This window comes from Asterias rubens, chromosome 11 (genome assembly GCF_902459465.1).
Source record: "Asterias rubens chromosome 11, eAstRub1.3, whole genome shotgun sequence".
Lineage (NCBI taxonomy): Eukaryota > Metazoa > Echinodermata > Asteroidea > Forcipulatida > Asteriidae > Asterias > Asterias rubens.
In genome coordinates, this window is record NC_047072.1 from 17,502,346 (window position 1) to 17,521,878 (window position 19,533).

The window sequence follows — 19,533 nt, forward strand, 5'->3', positions numbered from 1 at the left end:
TGCTCGGAACCCCTTTGCCACTTGTTTCCATAACTCCTAAGCAATTGACATTTTCTGACAGCGAGTCACAAAATGCAATTACAAACAGGTTTGGCCTTCATATAGTTTATTTATTTGTTTTAATTAATTAGTGGTAAGTAGCTATTACCAAAGAGAAGGTTATATCAGGCCTCACTCTCTCCGAAGCTGATGAGAGCTCTACTCGTAGCAATGACCTCCACTAGGGCATTTGTGTAAGGTCAATATAATTTTGTAATAAATTTACAGCGATTTTTAAAAGCTGTTGGCAACAGCTTACTCTTTATTACATATCAATGTGAAAACTGTTCGGTATTGTTTCAAATTGATTGACTAATCGTGTAGACAAATAAGTTAACGGTGTAATAATTGTTATAATAAGCTCTTGACTATTTTGACAAAGTGGTGGTAATTAATGAGATATTTCATAAGTCTGTAATGTTGGACCATCCCTTTATGATGTGTATTGATAATTATATATTGGAATACATGTACTCTTCCAGAAACCAATGATGTTCCATCCCTTTATGATATGTTTCCTGAACACTAGAGGATTGGAATGAATATACTCTTCCACTAACCAATGATGTTCCATCCCTTTATGATATGTTTCCTGAACACTGGAGGATTGGAATGAATGTACTCTTCCACTAACCAATGATGTACCATCCCTTTATGGTATGTTTCTTGAACACTAGAGGATTGGAATGAATGTACTCTTCCACTAACCAATGATGTACCATCCCTTTATGATATGTTTCTTGAACACTGGAGGATTGGAATGAATGTACTCTTCCACTAACCAATGATGTACCCATCCCTTTATGATATGTTTCTTGAACACTGGAGGATTGGAATGAATGTACTCTTCCACTAACCAATGATGTACCATCCCTTTATGATATGTTTCTTGAACACTGGAGGATTGGAATGAATGTACTCTTCCACTAACCAATGATGTACCCATCCCTTTATGATATGTTTCTTGAACACTAGAGGATTGGAATGAATGTACTCTTCCACTAACCAATGATGTACCATCCCTTTATGATATGTTTCTTGAACACTAGAGGATTGGAATGAATGTACTCTTCCAATAACCAATGATGTACCCATCCCTTTATGATGTGTTTCTTGAACACTAGAGGATTGGAATGAATGCACTCTTCCAGAAACCAATGATGTACCATCCCTTTATAAAATGTTTCTTGAACACTGGAGGATTGGAATGAATGTACTCTTCCAATAACCAATGATGTACCCATCCCTTTATGATTTTTTTCTTGATAACTAGAGGATTGGAATGAATGTACTCTTTTAGAAGGAAATAATATGTGCAACCTCGTGTTGATGATTTGAACTATTAAAATGAATGTACTCCTAAAAACACCCAATGATGTACCAAACCCAAACAAACAATACACCCCCTTTAACATTTTTTTTTCTTTTTCAAATAGATACTTTGGATTTAATTTCCATATACATACTAATTTGTGTCATTCCCCAAACAAAATGCTGTAAATCCCCTTTGTCAATATGTCTTAAAGACTAGTGCATCTGCATACATTTATTCTCCCTAAAAATAAACAATATTTATTTACCCATCTATGTTTCTTGAAATCTGTTGAGTTTGAATTTGACACACTTTCCTAAAAGAAAACAAAATAAGCCACAATCTTTGCTGTAGAAGGTAGGTTAATGTATATCTATAAACCTGTCGAGTTCAAGTAGAACACACACTTTCATACAAGGAGAAATGTATCACAATTTGGGGGTCTCGCTGCTGTAATAGTGGGGACTTTTCGTTTTCGACGACGGATGGTTCTGCGACGGCAAAGATGACATTTGGCGTCATCTGCGCATGCGTCGGCTTTGAGGACGGTCGTCCCTCAATTTCTACGACTGTACATGGGATGAATCTTTGTTGTGCTGAAAACGACAACGTTTAGCTGAACAACCGTCGCAGAACCATCCGTCGTCGAAAACGAAAAGTCCCTAGTAATCGGCCACACCGCAATTTCCAGTCGATAAAGGTCGCACTATCGAACCGAAGCAGACAGTTTTAAGCACCATCGGTTGCCGTGGTGACGCTTTTACCCGCGCTCCAAGCTGATTCCGCGCCATTTTACGATGGAGTGACGGACAATTACAGAACAAAGGACTCGAAAACCTTGACGGATTGTTCGCACAAAAAGACCTACACTTGTTGTTTCCATCAGGAGACGATTATTTTTGATATTTGCAGCCAAAGTTCACAACTGTTGCATCAAAATAACCCCAAAGTCAAAACAAATATATAATCCAAGAAATGTATCTCTGGAACATTTCTTGTGATTTCTTTTCATTTTGAAGTCTCCCGAATTCCGAACATCTTCTCCTCGGCGGTTAAATATGAAGCACAACAGTTCTCTAAAGAACAAAATGTACCTGGTAATATAGATACACACATGGTGTTTAATACCGCAAACCAAATATAATTAATATTGATACCTCACCATGCATTGCCTCAAATTCAAGATATTTAGTTAAATACATTGTTTTTTCTCCTCCAAAATTCCCGTAGGGCCACGTAGGCCTCAATAACGAGCGAAGACAAAACAAATAGGGAACATCACGTGAAACTTGGGGGGGGTAATAATATTTTTCCTGTTTTCAAGCATCGGGATTGACTTCCGAGATCAAACAAGGACCCAATTTCATAAACCAAGTAAACACAATTTGCTAAGCACATAACAGTATTGCAACAGGTAACTAGCCCAAATTACACTACGTTTACATTGTTGTGACTGGTACTCCACTCAATTTTTGCTGAGCAAATAAACAATCAGTATTTAAAGCTAAATGTAACTGGTCCCATGATTTACCGTTTCACAAAAACTGTAGCATTTTAAAACCAAGGAACTTGTCCATGTCATGACATGTAAGATTATGTGCTTTATATGTGAACGCTTGTTCTAATACACGAGGCAACTTTAAAGGCTGTGTACACCATTTGTAATTGTCAAAGACCAGTCTTCTCACTTGGTGTATTATGCATAACATAACAAACCTGTGAAAGTTTGAGCTCAATTGGTCGTCAAATTGCGAGATAATAATGAACGAAAAAAACACCCTTGTCACACGAAGTTGTGTGCGTTCAGATGGTTGATTTCGAGAGCTCAAATTATAAATTTGAGGTCTCGAAATCAAATTCGTGGAAAATTACTTCTTTCTCAAAAAATACTCCACTTCAGGGGGAACCGTTTCTCACAATGATTTATACCATCAACCTCTCCCCATTACTCGTCACCAAGTCAGGTTTTATGCTTATAATTATTTTGAGTAATTACCAATAGTGTCCAGTGCCTTTTACAGGCAACTTGGAGGCAACCAACTGCAGTGAATTCTACAGGACCACTGTGGTAGCACATGAGTAATTTTTCAAACAATGTCATACAATCCCTAAAGAAACACAAATGTACACATTCAAATGTGAATGCCTGTTCTTCATGTGGATTGCCTGGAAGTGGTTGCCTTTAAATTGCTTCGTGTGACATGACCCTTTCTAGAGTTTGCGTTTCTGTTACATTTACACTTGGCAGCAGCGTCCAAATGAGCCAAGGTTCTCGGCAAATATTCGAGAACCCGCGAGAATTGACTATTGGGGCAGCCATTTTAACCCAGATTGACTTCCTCTAAAGGCAAACAAAATAATACTAAAAAAAAATTCGCCGGCAACCCAGAAACCCAATTATGCGCTTCTTAATACCATATTGATCGCTTCACAGCACACTCGATAAACGGGCGACAACTACATGTCAAGTTGCCATGGATACCTGATCCAAACACTAGATCGTCAGACTTGTTGCACAATTCCCTGACCTCAATAATATGATGCATATTCATAAATTTTTGTTCGGCAAAATGGAATAATTAATCAAGACACTTTCATTTGTTAAAGAGTGAGAAAATATAGTTTAGCTGTTGCAAACTGGACATAATAAACATGCACAACAAATAGTTAATGGCCTGCCGTTTCGTCCCTTGTCGAGTCTTTCTGTAATACATTGGTGACAATATGTAAAGGCAGCCCTGATACCTCCATGCCCCTGGTCTTTGCCTTGGTGCCCTTAAATATCTCCAGTAGAAAAATGTACAATGTTCACATAGGGTGCCCTGGTGCCCTTGCCCTTTCAAACACAAGCATCCAGGTACGGGCTAAGGATTTGTCTCATACTTAAAGACACTGGACACTATTGGTAATTGTCAAAGACCAGTCTTCTCACTTGGTGTATCTCAACATATGCATAAAATAACAAACCTGTGAAAATTTGAGCTCAATTGGTCGCCAGAGAAAACACCCTTGTCACACGAAATTGTGTGCTTTCAGATGCTTGATCGACCATTAACTTCGGGTTTTTTTTACCTCCGAAGACTGATTCCTATCACTGAACATGTTATGAAACACAAATATTTACTTAGCACGGTAATTATTGCCTAAGATGAAAAGGAGTCATAGTTAAGGAAGGAGATATTTGCAATTTACACAGCACTGACAGGGGGACTGACACTTTTTGCTCTGCAAATCTTTTTTGTTAAACTATACTTTCTGCAACTGCTTGATATTTGGACATGTGAAAAAAGAATGAGCTGTTGTTTTTAATGAAGGGCAAGCATTTTAAGTTAAAACTTTATCAATAATTGTAAATGGTCTAACGAATAACGATTTCATAAATACTGAACGTTTTCTCTCGGTCATTACTACTTCCAGGAGGATCCTTAAAGATGGATGAAGTTATATTTCATCTGCATCGTACTCTTCATCACTGTCCTCTATAATTGAGTCGACCCCAACCTCCTCGTAGTCCTTCTCCAGGGCGGCCAGATTCTCACGAGCCTCAGAGAACTCACCCTCCTCCATACCCTCTCCTACGTACCAGTGGACGAAGGCACGCTTGGCGTACATCAGATCAAACTTGTGATCCAGACGAGCCCAGGCCTCAGCGATGGCGGTGGTGTTGCTCAGCATGCAGACGGCACGCTGCACCTTGGCCAGATCGCCACCAGGCACCACGGTGGGTGGCTGGTAGTTGATGCCAACCTTGAAGCCAGTTGGACACCAGTCAACGAACTGGATGGTACGCTTGGTCTTGATGGTTGCGATGGCAGCGTTGACATCCTTGGGGACGACATCACCACGGTACAGGAGGCAGCAAGCCATGTACTTGCCGTGACGGGGATCGCACTTCACCATCTGGTTGGCCGGCTCGAAACAGGCATAAGTGAGCTCAGGAACGTCATGTTGCTCATGACTTGCCTTCTCGACGGAAACCACAGGTGCATACGTCACAAGCGGAAAGTGGATCCTCGGGTAGGGTACCAAGTTTGTCTGAAACTCATTCAGGTCGACGTTGAGGGCGCCGTCGAAACGCAAAGACGCGGTCACTGTCGACACAATCTGCGCAATAAGGCGGTTAAGATTTGCGAAAGTCGGCATTTCGATTTTGAGGTTACGCTTGCAGATTTCGTAGATGGCTTCGTTGTCGACCATGAAGGCACAATCGGTGTGCTCAAGGGTGGTGTGAGTGGTGAGGATGGAGTTGTAAGGCTCCACCACCGCCGAGGCCATCTGTGGAGCAGGGTAGACGGCAAACTCCAGCTTGGACTTCTTGCCGTAGTCCATTGATAGTCGCTCCATGAGCAGGGCACTGAAGCCCGACCCGGTGCCACCACCGAAACTGTGGAAGACGAAAAAGCCCTGAAGACCGGAACACTGTTCAGTCTACAAGGAAAGTCATTCACAAAGGGTGGTTTAGTGGTCAATTTAAAACAAGAACTTCATGACATTTCACTCTAGACTTTAAAGGCAGTGGACACTATTGGTAATTACTCAAAATAATTATTAGCATTAAACCTTTCTTGGTGACGAGTAATGGGGAGAGGTTGATAGTATAAAACATTGTGAGAAACGGCTCCCTCTGAAGTGCCATAGTTTTCGAGAAAGAAGTAATTTTCCACGAATTTGATTTCGAGACCTCAGATGTAGAACTTGAGGTCTCGAAATCAAGCATGAGAAAGCACACAACTTCGTGTGACAAGTGTGCTTTTTCGTTCATTATTATCTCGCAACTTCGACGACCGATTGAGCTCAAATTTTCACAGGTTTGTTATTATACGCATATGTTGAGATACACCAACTGTGAAGGCTAGTCTTTTACAATTACCAATAGTGTCCACTCTCTTTAAAGGCACTGCACACTATTGGTAATTACTCAAAATAATTGTTAGAATAAACACTTACTCGGTAACGAGCATTGGAGAGCTGTTGATAGTATAAAACATTGTGAGATGCAGCTCCCTCTGGTGTAACGTAGTTTTTGAGATGGTAATTTCTCAATCAAATAATAAAAAGTCTCCGTTCCTGAGGACTTTCAATAGGCATCTGAAAGCTCCCAAGTTTGTGAAACAAGGTTTTTTTTCTTTCTTCATTATTCTCTTCCAACTTCGATAACCAATTGAGGCAAAACGTTCACATAGCTAGTGTTTATTAATTTTTGGGTTTTACCCATACACCGATGTGTGTTAGCACTGTATACTCTCCCGAGTCCTGTAAACAAAATATCACAGGCATGTTACTCGGGTGGGATTCGAACCCACGAACCTTGCAATTCTAGAGCAGTGTCTAGCTAAGACATTGCTGTCTTTGATATTACCATTAGTGACCAGTGTCTTTAAATTCTTGTTCTGTAAACAACAATTCTCCTACCATCTTATGAATTATATCAATGACGTTATCGACAGACTCTCTACCGACGGTGTAGTGCCCCCTGGCGTAGTTATTGGCGGCATCCTCCTTCCCAGTGATCATCTGCTCGGGGTGGAAGAGCTGGCGGTACTTGCCAGTTCGAACCTCATCTTTAAGTAGGAGTGAAAACAACAGAGAAATGTTTTCTTGAATGTCTGGTTCTTGATTTAGAAATGTGGTTTAATAGGACCGATATACTGGCTTGTGGTGATGGAGCAAAGTTCCGATGGTTGAATCGTCGGAGTGAGGGCTCGAATCCCAGCCACTAACACGAATCCCAGCCATGAGAATGGCACTTATCCATAATTGCTTCTCCTCACCCAGGTTTTGAAATGGGAACATGGATGGACTGAGACAGTACTGTGACTGACACCGTTATGTTATTAACCACTAACCGTTAAGAAGCAGGTTGGTCGTTTGCTCCCCAGGGAGTTTGATGAATGATCTTAGTATTCTGGGGCCAGTTTCATGAAGCTGATAAGCAGAATTTGTTTGCTTAGCAAAATGTATCTGCTAGCAAGAATTGAGTAGTGTACCATGATGCAGCATTGTAAGCTGTATGAGATTTTTTTCTGGTAGCCTATTTCTGGTAAGCAATATTTGGTTGTGCTTAGCAAGGTTTTATGCTTACATGCTTTATAAAATTGGGCATTGATGAAAATGGATAGATAATGTGAAGCACCTTGATCTAGCTAAGACATTGCTGTGCTAAGTAAGGACCGAGCACTTTGGTTTATATTATTACCAATCACTGTGGGTTCCAGATCGATGAAGACGGCACGAGGGACATGCTTGCCGGCCCCGGTCTCACTAAAGAAGGTGTTGAAGGAGTCGTCTCCACCCCCAACAGTCTTGTCACTGGGCATCTGACCATCAGGCTGGATGCCGTGCTCCAGGCAGTACAGCTCCCAGCAGGCATTGCCCATCTGGACTCCGGCCTGGCCGACATGGATAGACACACATTCACGCTAAAACAAATATTTTTAAAATAAATAAATAAAACCATTCTTTAAATGTCATTTTGGCTGGTACTTGTTTCTGTTAAGCAATACTTTTCTGTGCTTGGCAAGTTTTTGTGCTTACAGGCTTTATGAAATTTGGCCCTGGTATGTTATTTTACGGGCCATTGACGATGTGGATACTAGAAAATGTTGTAACAATGACCTCTATGCAATGACGAAGTGCAAACACAAAATGGTATATAGTTTGTAGTCATGCATCCTCCTTAGAGTAAAAAGTCCTATTCACATGACAGCACTTTAACTGGGGTCCCTTGCTTAATTTTAGCATGGTTGTAAATGTTGCAATGTTTGACAATATTTTACAAGGAAACTGGGACAGTAAAAATTGTTCGTCCTTTTCACACGAGGTAAAATTTTACAAACTTGCTCAAATTTAGCAAGGGACCCCTTGCTAATTTACTCTCGTGTGAAAGGGGCTAAATTTCACATGGCGACCAAAATATACAGAGAATACACCATTCAAAATGTCACTTAAAACCAGCAAACACGTAGCATGGCAATTTTGAATAGTATTTTTCGACGTAATTTAACAATAGAATGACTAGCAGACAACAGTATGGAGAGCCTGTTTGGCGTAAAACGATAACACACCATTTGACCTCGGTCTTTTATTCTATGAACCAATACAAGCAAACAAGACCGCTGCGCTGGAACAAAAATATTGAGAGTGGTGGTTAAAGGGTAACACAAAATATTGGTATTGTTTTGATGTTTTCGAAATCATGTATGAGGCTAGGTTTGTATGATGAGGTGTAACACCGAGTTACACGGCTTTAAAGGTTGTAATAAAGCCTGAAGCCATGGTTTTAGAAAACCCACTGTTGTTGTTATTCTCTGACCTGTGTGTTGTTGTTTGATGGGGGGGGGGGGTCCTCTGCTTAAATTCTCGTCCACCGTTTGGTTTATGCCAATGTTTATTTCTGTTCTACCTTTAAAAATGCGTTTGCATTATTTCATGTTTAGGCCCTTTTGACACTACCCGATTCCTCGAATCAACTAGCCACTTTCTCGTTTATAAGTAAGGCTCGATTTTATGTGGAATAATATGTGACACAATGGAGCTTCATGGTGACACAAATGCAAATTTTCAACATGATCAGCATATATTCTTGCCTGTCAAAAGGGTCATTGGGTGTACAATGTCACCCTCTTTGTATTAAAAATGTGCCATCATTTAAGCCTTATTTGGCTAAATACAAATTGTCTAAAAATGTGTTCCAAAGAGCTGTCTGCCTCTTTGTTGACAAAGCTTAGCTTTGTCGTATCGCTTCTGTAATAAATATGGACGACCACCTTTTGAAATGAAGTTGTCACATGTTAATTTTATTGTATACATCTACAATCGAACGGTTATGGAAACAAAGGGTATACTTTGCCTGTAAACGTAATATAACCCTCTTTTGATAAAACAACAACTGGTGGACAGGATAATTAGATGCTCAGCCGAGCGATAAGTACAACCAGGCGTTTTGGGGTTCAAGATCATTGTGATTAAACTCATTAAAATTAATAATATTAATGCAAACCTTTCTATATTGTAATTATTGTCATTGAGCTTAATGGGCACCACAATTTAATTGATGGGTTATTGTACTTTGCGTGATAAAATGACAAAGGCTGGTTTGGTTGACCTCGCATGCCCGTCCCCTTCTCTTCCTCGAAATTCAATTGTTGAACAGTTGGGGACGAGCGACGATAGTTAATGAGGGATGGAGGCTGGCTTTTATTGTTGACAAAGACCTTTTCGCAAATACCGGGGCGCGCGCGTAAAGCTTGGAATTAGGTGCATTGTGGTCTTGCTGGTATCCAAATTTGATCCATATATATCCCACAATGCACCTCATTTAACAGTCTGCGCTTGCGCATTGGTATTTGCGATAAGGTCTATAGTCGTTGTGGTGATAAAAAGTGACAGGTTTGGTTGTATTTGTTTCAGGTGATCGGGTGTTAGTTTGTTATTTTGTTTGTGATTTTTGTTTTATTGGTTGATTGACTTGGCTTGTTTCTGTTGATGAAAACGCTTTGAAACTGCCTCTCATGCTGTTCATGTTTCCACTAACATGGCCAGACATTTCCGTCGGGGGGGGGGCAACGGCCTAAATGAAAAGGGGATTGTTTTATGTATGAAACAATTCAACTGCTTCTTTTTCTTCAAAGAAAAATGTGCTATTTGAGCAAGAACTATTGACTAGATGGGAAAGATCATTTCACAACGAATTTTGGGAGTATTATATTCCCCCAGTGGGATTCTTAGTCCCTGATGCGACACAGAGTTGACAAGAAGGCCAAGTTTGTGGGATAAATGGCTACTTTAGAGCGTTGCAATGGGGTACAGGACAGAGAATTCTTAAAAAAGTTACTAATAACAAAATATGTATTAATATCTCTAGAGCGTGAAAACTTGTGAAAAGGCTGAGATAGTCAATAAACAATCACAATGCCTAAAATCACGATTAATCATAGCTGACTGCCCCTCCCATCAGTTCCTTATTACTGTGGGTGCGTTCGTTTTAGCTTCCCTGGGTCTACCCTGGACTGCCACCGGTGCGTTCAAAAAACTTCGATGTCGTTCCAGGGGCTCACCCGGGTCAGCCCCCAGTGCCCTGCTTGTGGAGTGGGTCACTTGGGGGCTGGCCCTGGTTCATGACGTCACTACGAGAGTGGTGAGTGGCCGTTCGTTTAGCTCTTGTCAGGGGCTCACCTGAGTGAACACCGCGGGGTAGACCCAGGGAAGCTAATCGAACGCACCCATTGTTGTCAAAGACTGTACTACCAGATAAATTTAAAGCATTTTCTTACATCATCAGAAGAACGAAGCTAGTTGAAAAGTTTAACTTCGAACAAAAGATGTTTAATAACCCACACAAGACTTTCTAAAATCCAACTTACCATAGTTCCTGGCTATGATGGTTTCGTCAAGCAAGGTGGACTGCTCTGGTATGCCGAGAGCGCTGACAATGTACGCCTCGCACGATATAATGAGACAGGCCTTCACCTCGAAACAACTTTTATATCAACATTTTTATTGTCTAACACCCCGATACAAGGACAATGGGTTATTGTTCAGTCCCAACTTTAGAATTGTCCCAACTGTAGTTGGGACCAGTCCCAACTTGAGGGTTATAGTTGGGCCGGCCCAACGATAGCTGGGATTTAGAGATATGTCACCGTGGGCCCCAACTCTGGAATATTGTCCCAACTGTAGTTGAGACCGGTCCAAGAGTGTTCCAGTTGGGACAGCCCAACTATAGCTTGGATCCAGAGATCTTTGACCAGCGCCAACTCTAGAATTGTCCCAACTGTAGTTGGGACCGGTCACAACTTGAGTGTTGGGACGGCCCAACTCTAGAATTGTCCCAACTGTAGTTGGGACCGGTCACAACTTGAGTGTTGGGACGGCCCAACTGTAGAAGTGTCCCAACTGTCTTTGGGACCAGTGCCAACTTGAGTGGTACAGTTGGGAGGGCCCAACTATAGAGTTGTCCCAACTGAAGTTGGGTACGGTCCCCACTTCATGAACTTTTGTCAAAATGACTCACAGAAATGTAACGTTTTATTTTAGGTAGAGAAATTTCACACTGCAAGAAAACAATAATTATGAGAGACGTCAGTTGAGTTTTATTTTGTTCATGAGACTTGTACATAATGTTACTGTTTTCCGGTATAATACAGCCCGTTTTAAATCACAACAGACGATTTTTATGACTTCCCTACTCTAAAAAATACTATATACTTCTTGTTCTACACAAGGGGAAGATTCTCGACTTATTCTACAAAATATTTTATAATTTTTTGGATAAAGTAGTTTTTGAATGTTTGCGGATATACATGCCGAAATCATAGACCTTTGAGAAGTCTTAATATTCATAAGGATTGGCTTTCGAATTGCAAATGAGGGCGTACATGTAATACACTTACAGTACAGTAAAAATTGACTGCGAAATTAATGCGTGATCAACGGTACATCCTTACCACGTGACCGTCAGGATATTGACGTTTGGCTCAATCTCTGGCGTAGTTTACGAGCCTCGAAGTGTGACGTCAGATGTTCAGGCTCGGCTATCATTTCTAATATAGAGGGCGTACATTGGTAGACTTCAGTTCACATGGTTGTATTCTATATCATTTGGTTATATTTGGTTGTAGCTTTATTATTGTGTCCCTTCTCTTTGATCCTGTGGCTCAATTTTTTCCAAGATTCATACCGTGTAATGATGCATGTGATACTTGAAAAGGTGTCTAATATAGACAATGCGTATTTCTCATAGTAAAATGGGTACAAACTGTCTTCAAGTCTTACTATGTGTAATCGGGCCGTTTTTGTTAAAGTCATCAAAAACTTTACCCAGAAACCTGAGACTTGGAACCAGGCCCATTTTGAACAGCGCCACCCTGAGACAATTTAATAAATATGTTACGTCAGCTTATTATAAGGTCCAAAATGTGTACATCTTTATGTGTAAACATTCGATTGTGCAAATAAGGGCAAATATTTCGAGTTTCCATTCCGCAAAGAGCAAAACTCAATTTTAAGGAATATTAGGTGTTTAGATTAGCTTGGGTTCCCTGGAATGTGCAAGAAGAGATGTGCACATTAGTTTCTATGACAACAATATTGATGTCTACTAACTCCTGCAGATTATGCTAAATGCAAAATAAGATACTTCTTGGAGACTGAAAGAAAGACAATTCAGAGAGTCTAATATTCGTCAGCACCATCTTCGTCTTCATCTGCATCATTGGAGTCGACCCCGACCTCCTCATAGTCCTTCTCCAGGGCAGCCAGATCCTCACGAGCCTCAGAGAACTCACCCTCCTCCATACCCTCTCCTACATACCAGTGGACGAAGGCACGCTTGGCGTACATTAGATCAAACTTATGATCCAGACGACACCAAGCCTCGGCGATAGCGGTGGTGTTGCTCAGCATGCAGACGGCACGCTGCACCTTGGCCAGATCACCACCGGGCACCACGGTAGGAGGCTGGTAGTTGATGCCCACCTTGAAGCCAGTTGGACACCAGTCCACGAACTGGATGGAGCGTTTGGTCTTGATTGTTGCGATGGCAGCGTTGACATCTTTGGGGACGACATCACCGCGGAAGAGAAGGCAGCAAGCCATGTACTTGCCGTGACGGGGATCGCACTTCACCATCTGGTTGGCCGGCTCGAAACAGGCATTGGTGATCTCTGCAACACTCAGCTGCTCATGGTAGGCCTTCTCGGCAGACACTACTGGTGCGTAGGTGGCAAGAGGGAAGTGGATGCGAGGATAGGGCACCAAGTTGGTCTGGAACTCCGTCAAGTCGACATTGAGGGCGCCATCAAATCTCAAAGAAGCGGTAATGGAGGACACGATTTGCGCAATCAGACGGTTTAGATTGGTGTAGCTCGGTCGCTCAATGTCGAGATTACGACGGCAGATGTCGTAGATGGCCTCGTTGTCGACCATGAAGGCACAATCGGTGTGCTCAAGGGTGGTGTGAGTGGTGAGGATGGAGTTGTAAGGCTCTACTACAGCGGAGGCTATTTGAGGAGCAGGGTAGACAGCAAACTCCAGCTTGGACTTCTTGCCGTAGTCGACAGAGAGACGCTCCATCAACAGGGATGTGAAGCCAGAGCCGGTACCACCACCGAAGCTGTGGAAGACGAGGAAACCCTGAAGACCGGTGCACTGATCGGACTACAACGCAAAAAGGACAAGAATAATCACTCAATAATTATTGCATAAAGTAACACAAGAAAAGACAAAGGGAAAACAAATTGGTTTATGTAGTAATGTATCTTGCTCAGTGACACAAATTGCCACGACCAGGACTCGAACTCTCACAAACACAAGGTCTTGAGTACAATGCCCTTATTACCTCTCGGCCTCGACACTGACGCCACTTAAACATTGAGGCCAGTCAGCTCTAATAAAGCCAAGGGATTATTGCTCACATTGTTTGACTATTACCTTGGAAAAAAGAATTTAAGATAAAGTGAGATAACAATTACCAGTTTACGGATTCTGTCTAGGACTGTGTCCACGTGTTCCTTGCCGACGGTGTAGTGACCTCTTGCGTAGTTGTTGGCGGCATCCTCTTTGCCTGTGATCAGCTGCTCAGGGTGGAAGAGCTGCCGGTACGGACCTCTTCGGACCTCATCTGGAGGAATGAACAGCAACGAAAACAAAGTTAGTAATGTGTGTTGTATTATGCTCAAAATAAATAATTTCCTGGGGAAAACACAGGGAACAGAATGATTTGCATTTTGTTCAAGGTATATTGGATCATTTGGAATGACAAGTCACTTCATCCTTTCAAAGCAACTTATGCTAGGGAGACGTACCGACAACTGTGGGCTCCAAGTCAACGAAGACAGCACGGGGGACGTGCTTGCCGGCACCGGTCTCACTGAAGAAGGTGTTGAAGGAGTCGTCTCCACCTCCGATGGTCTTGTCACTAGGCATCTGACCATCAGGCTGGATGCCGTGCTCCAGGCAGTACAGCTCCCAGCAGGCATTTCCGATTTGTACACCGGCTTGTCCGACGTGGATGGAGATACACTCACGCTGAAAACAAACATTAAGAGCCGATACAATAACTATACAAGCATTGTCAGCCAGTTCTTGATGATAGATTTTAAGGGTAATGCTCTGTCACGAGAGGTCGCTATAACAACTCGCCGTTAGTAATTTCGGGCACTGATATTGTTCAAGTTATCATTAATTTATCTCTTCTGCAAACATTAAACAAACTCAACAATCGTGTTTTATAGTAAAAACACATTTCACAGCTTACTTTTTAAGGGGAAATAGGGCATAACAAATCAAAATAATTATGAGCCTACGAGTTTACAGTCTTGGTACAACGATTAAGTTTCATTTTGGTTCTCTTGCTCGCATCTTTATGTCCTGCATATGCAGTATCGTAGACCAAGATTTTTGTGAAGAGTTTATACAAAATCACTTAATAGTTTTTAAAAATGTGTATTTCTTCTTCTTTTTTCCGCTTAACCTATACAAACAAAATATTAAAATGTCTTACACAAAAAAAGAGATCACAGATACAGTGTTGTATTTCTACAAGGCCAGTGGCCAGGTAGGAATTGAAATTGAATTGGTTCTGAAAGACCGACACAAAAATATCAACATTTCTTACAACACGAAAGAAAAGAGATACAATGTTTTATTCCTACATGGCCAGAGGCCGGGTAGGAAATGAGATTTGGCGAGAACGGAATACGTGAGTCATAGCAGAGGATAAATCGCCCCGGGGGAATTTAGTGCATTGATGATGCACGGCGCACGAAGACGCTGGGGCCCTGCACTGTCCTCGTGTTACTAGGTACACAACTTTAACTCTCTCTAGAATGAAGTGACGAAGAATATTTTATGCTTATTTGGCAGAGGATGGTGATTATCAAGGGAGGATGGGGGAAATTATTCATTGTTTTTTGCGAAGGTGGCTTTTTGTTGTTGAAGTACAGGAATGAAAATCAAATGTTTTGAATTTTCTTTTGTCTTCATACAGATTTAATAACGATTGAAAACAAATAGTCCGTGTTGTGCATTAAAGCGCAGGGGGGCAACTTTGTATCCATTGTGCTTGGTTTGTCTGTGCATGCTGATTCAATGTTTACAATTGTTTTAATGTTTTTTATTATTATTATTGGTTTATTAAAAATGCAAACCTGGCGGCCAAAAGGCCGAATTGCGGATGCATATTATATACAAAGAGTAAAAATACAATAATTATTACTATAAATCTATTAAAATTTGAGAAAAAAGCATTAAGGTAAAACATACTCATATTACACAAGGGGAGCAGGTATAAAAAACAAATAGCAAAAAGGCACTACAAAAACCCAAAAGACGAGAAAAGACATAAAAACAAACAGGCAATTTAAAAACAAAAACAAAAACTGAAAAGCCAGCGAATTGTTAAGAAAACAGAATACCACAGATAAAAACACTAGGGTTTGTGATTAAGCAGACTGGTCAGTTTGGGGATACAACTGTTGTTATATCTGCTGGTTCTACATTTAACGGCAGTGAGCAGGGCAACATTTCGAAGGTGATTGTTCCTATTAGGGGGAAGCCATCCACGAATTTAAAATGGACTTAAAATTAAAATTTGGAAACTTTTGCTTGCTGCATTGTTTGATCTCTCTTGCACGACGTTCATGCCCGAGCTACGATATGATCATGACACACCTCTAAAAGTTAATTACTCTTTTTACATTAAGCAATTCTTATGTGAATTCCAACAATGCCTGGTTATTGTTGTATTTTAAGTTTTAATTAACTGTAGCAACATCTATTAAAGGAAGTGGACACTATGTATTTACTCAAAATATTTATAAGCATAAAACCTTACTTGGTGACGAGTGATAGGGGAGAGTTTGACGGTATAAAACATTGTGAGAAACGACTCCGTCTGAAGTGACATAGTTTTCGAGAAAGAAGTAACTTTCCACGAATTTGATTTCGAGACCTCAGATTTAGACTTTGAGGTCTTGAAATCAAAACGCACACAACTTAGTGTGACAAGGGTGTTTTTTCTTTCATTATTATCTCGCAACTTCGACGACCAATTAAGCTCAAATTTTCACTGGTTTGTTATTTTGTGCATATGTTGAGATACACCAATTGAGAAGACTGGTCTTTGACAATTACCAATCGTGTCCAGTGTCTTTAAGTCATGGATCAACTCAAGTTTCACAACAACAAATTAACAGCAACATCATTACACCATTGTCATTATAATGCTCTCTTGGAACCACTAAAACGTATGCCAAGTTTGTTTCAAGGAGTGAAGTAAATAAAATTGAAGACAATTTTGTGATGTTTTGAAGCATTTTTGTACTAGAAGAAAAAAAGAAGAAGAAAACAAACACGTGAAATTTTCTTGGTAAATTTGGTGTAACATTTTAATAAAAGAATAACAATTTCTACTAATTTTTCTTTTCTACTGTAACGACAAAGAACATTGTACATTTCCTTCATTAAACAAAAGTCTGTACAAAATCGTACACAGTTTTTCCCATCACTATTTCCAAATCGATTTTTCTTAAAACAAAAACCCATTAGAGTTTATCTGATTTTGACAGTTCTAAGTGCCGATAGCACTTTAGAAACCTGGTACGTATTGATTCAGCACAAAATTGACGCCAGTAAATCGATACAGTACAAAAACGAATACCTGGCGAGTTATCGATTTAGCAAAGATATCAAGATATTTCTTGATCATATTATTAAGAATGATCTGAGTGATATTGTTTCATAATGTGTATGTAAATTTGTTTAAAAAAAATAAATAAAGAATGAATAATATTGAAAAAATAAAGTTTTTTTTTTACAATCACAAATGAATAAAATTAATAAGTAAATAAATAAATAAACAAAATTTAGGAATAAATAAACTTAGTAATTACAAAACCACGAGCGGAAACAAACAAGACATTGATAAATAAATAGACACAAACAAACAAACAAACAAACAAACAAACAAACAAGATTCAGAATTACAAACAAGATCCATATAATTGAGTGCTGTGTGAATGATAGATTTTGCACATGTTAGTGTTTGTTTACTTTCACTGTATATGTTGTTCATTTAAATATATGTTTTACTATAATTTATGTATTGACTAATATTTAAGAGGGGTTTACCCTCAAAATTGTAATAGTAGTTATTTTTATTTTTTGCTGAAGACACGAAGACGCATAATTATTCGCTTGTCACTTGACAAAGGTGTGGCTTCAAATTTGAAACGGGAAAAACGCGTTAGAGATGACGGGACGACTTTTCCATGAAGAAAACAAAATAACTAAACTTCATCATTTCAACCTCAAAAATATTAATCGAAAACAGAGTTTAGAACAAAGAATAGTACTCACCATGTTGAAGATCTGACTGCGATTCTCTTGGAACGTAAAAGTGGAATGTATGTGGGATTTTTTTGAGATAATAAATCCAAGAAAAGATTCTTATATTTTATCCGGAGTGAGATAGTCAGAGCGGTCTTGATCCAACTGTGATGGGCGGGTCAGACGCGATACAAACCTCCCGACTGCAGGCTCGAAATGACTACAGCTTCTCGCGAACCTGTGTGTGCCCCAAGACGCACGCACGGCCTGCCGTCCGCAGCCGCGCATGCCTACCTTAATTATCACCCCAGGCCGCGATGTTAAACATCAAGTTGGATTCCTACGACGCTATTGGGTCGTGTCATCACTCCATCACGGTTGATTTCACACTCGACTTGAGGTACACAGCAGTTTCATGGAGAAGATGAAATAATCTTCTTTAACCAATTTGAGGACATTATAAGCTGTTTCAAAAAGCCACCGCCAGAGAGTTAGCGGTGCTGTAATTATTCACGCCTGCCTACGATACATTAAAATATGAAATTATGTCCACCCTCTTGTGCAATGTAATTTAATTCCATTTCAATATCTAAACAACAAAATGCATGGAAAGTGGCTGCTTTTGAAGTACTTTGGCCAAGTATTACAATTATTTTAAGAATTCATTTGAGGATGGAGTTAATGTATGAGGGGTTGGGGTACAAACGTATTAGTCCCATGGGGTTTCATAAATGAACGATCTAGTCGATTGTCGCCGAAATATGCTTATTCCTGATTTCTGTTTCGTTTTTACTCTAAATGGATCTTGACAGCTTATGTGGTTACAAACTGCAAAATTGTTTGTACATGGTTGTTGATCGCGAGATAATAGGGACTTTTCGTTTTCGACGACGGATGGTTCTGCGACGGTAAAGATGACATTTGGCGTCATCTGCGCATGCGTCGGCTTTGAGGACGGTCGTCCCTCAATTTCTACGACAGTACTTGGGATGAATCTTCGTTGTGCTGAAAACGACAACGTTTAGCTGAACAACCGTCACAGAACCATCCGTCGTCGAAAACGAAAAGTCCCTAATGTCGGGATCCCAACCTACATTTGTTTCCCTTCTTTTTTTTAGGGGATGGGGGTGGGGTGAGTAAGGGGAGGGTGTCATGGAAAGAAGATGTCAACGACCTCACTTATCAACCTGAGCAGAGTCATTCTCAAAGACTAAAATGACAGTATCCTAGCTAATGTAACCGAAGCAGTCAACTGGAAAGAAGTGACAGGAGCGAAGCAGAATGCATTCAGATGGATGAACAAGAAAAAGCAATTTGGGGAAGTCGGAATTCTTTTCCAATTAAGAAGATCTAAACTCATCTTAAGATCCCGATTAAAACGTTTATTTTTTTGGGAAAACTAAAGTGAGTGCTTGTCCAAAGAAGGGGGGTATTATTAATAGACTCTTTTCAATAAATGCAATACACAGTAACCTCAGCATCTTAGTGCGAAACGTTTAGATTTCAAATGAAGCACAATGGGTGTGTTCCCAACCACTTGGCAGTTTCAGAAAATTATGCAAAAAAAATGCGAATTTGCGTATTCATACTGATATCATAACAACGACCAGGGCGCACTTTCACGGCTCTTATTTTCCAATATGGAACAAAGAATATACAAAGCAGCAAAATCACAAAATAAAGTATCCAACAAAATTAAACAAGAAAGCCAAAAGGGCAATACACAAGAAACCTATAAAACAAACGAAAAAGGGGACATTACCGCGAATTCACTCTCATGGTGTCCATAGAATCACGCGCTTAAAGGCGCCATAAGCGCAAATTCGGTTTCTGCTAAGCAGAAATGAGCAGAATGC

General features: G+C 40.3%; 2 protein-coding genes across 2 annotated transcripts; both read right to left on the reverse strand.

The window, feature by feature from the left end:
• Positions 1 to 4,792: 4,792 nt before the first annotated feature.
• Positions 4,793 to 7,743, reverse strand: LOC117296306 (tubulin alpha-1 chain-like). Its single transcript, XM_033779154.1, has 3 exons — positions 7,548 to 7,743; positions 6,764 to 6,912; positions 4,793 to 5,779 (listed from the first exon to the last, which is right to left on the reverse strand). The coding sequence occupies exons 1-3, from the start codon at positions 7,726 to 7,728 to the stop codon at positions 4,793 to 4,795; spliced, it is 1,317 nt and encodes a 438-aa protein (XP_033635045.1). The 5' UTR covers positions 7,729 to 7,743.
• A 3,673-nt stretch (positions 7,744 to 11,416) lies between these two features.
• LOC117297011 (tubulin alpha chain-like) lies at positions 11,417 to 17,908 on the reverse strand. Its single transcript, XM_033780132.1, has 4 exons — positions 17,708 to 17,908; positions 14,155 to 14,377; positions 13,822 to 13,970; positions 11,417 to 13,507 (listed from the first exon to the last, which is right to left on the reverse strand). The coding sequence occupies exons 1-4, from the start codon at positions 17,708 to 17,710 to the stop codon at positions 12,524 to 12,526; spliced, it is 1,359 nt and encodes a 452-aa protein (XP_033636023.1). The 5' UTR covers positions 17,711 to 17,908; the 3' UTR covers positions 11,417 to 12,523.
• Positions 17,909 to 19,533: the final 1,625 nt, after the last annotated feature.

Coding starts and splice junctions, on each gene's coding strand:
- LOC117296306 (XM_033779154.1), bottom strand. CDS start 7,728: ATGGGCAATGCCTGCTGGGAGCTGTACTGCCTGGAGCACGGCATCCAG. Junction 6,913..7,547: donor TCTGGAACCCACAGTGATTG/GTAATAATATAA, acceptor TCCTACTTAAAG/ATGAGGTTCGAACTGGCAAG. Junction 5,780..6,763: donor TTGATATAATTCATAAGATG/GTAGGAGAATTG, acceptor CTTTCCTTGTAG/ACTGAACAGTGTTCCGGTCT.
- LOC117297011 (XM_033780132.1), bottom strand. Junction 13,971..14,154: donor CTTGGAGCCCACAGTTGTCG/GTACGTCTCCCT, acceptor TCATTCCTCCAG/ATGAGGTCCGAAGAGGTCCG. Junction 13,508..13,821: donor TAGACAGAATCCGTAAACTG/GTAATTGTTATC, acceptor TTTGCGTTGTAG/TCCGATCAGTGCACCGGTCT.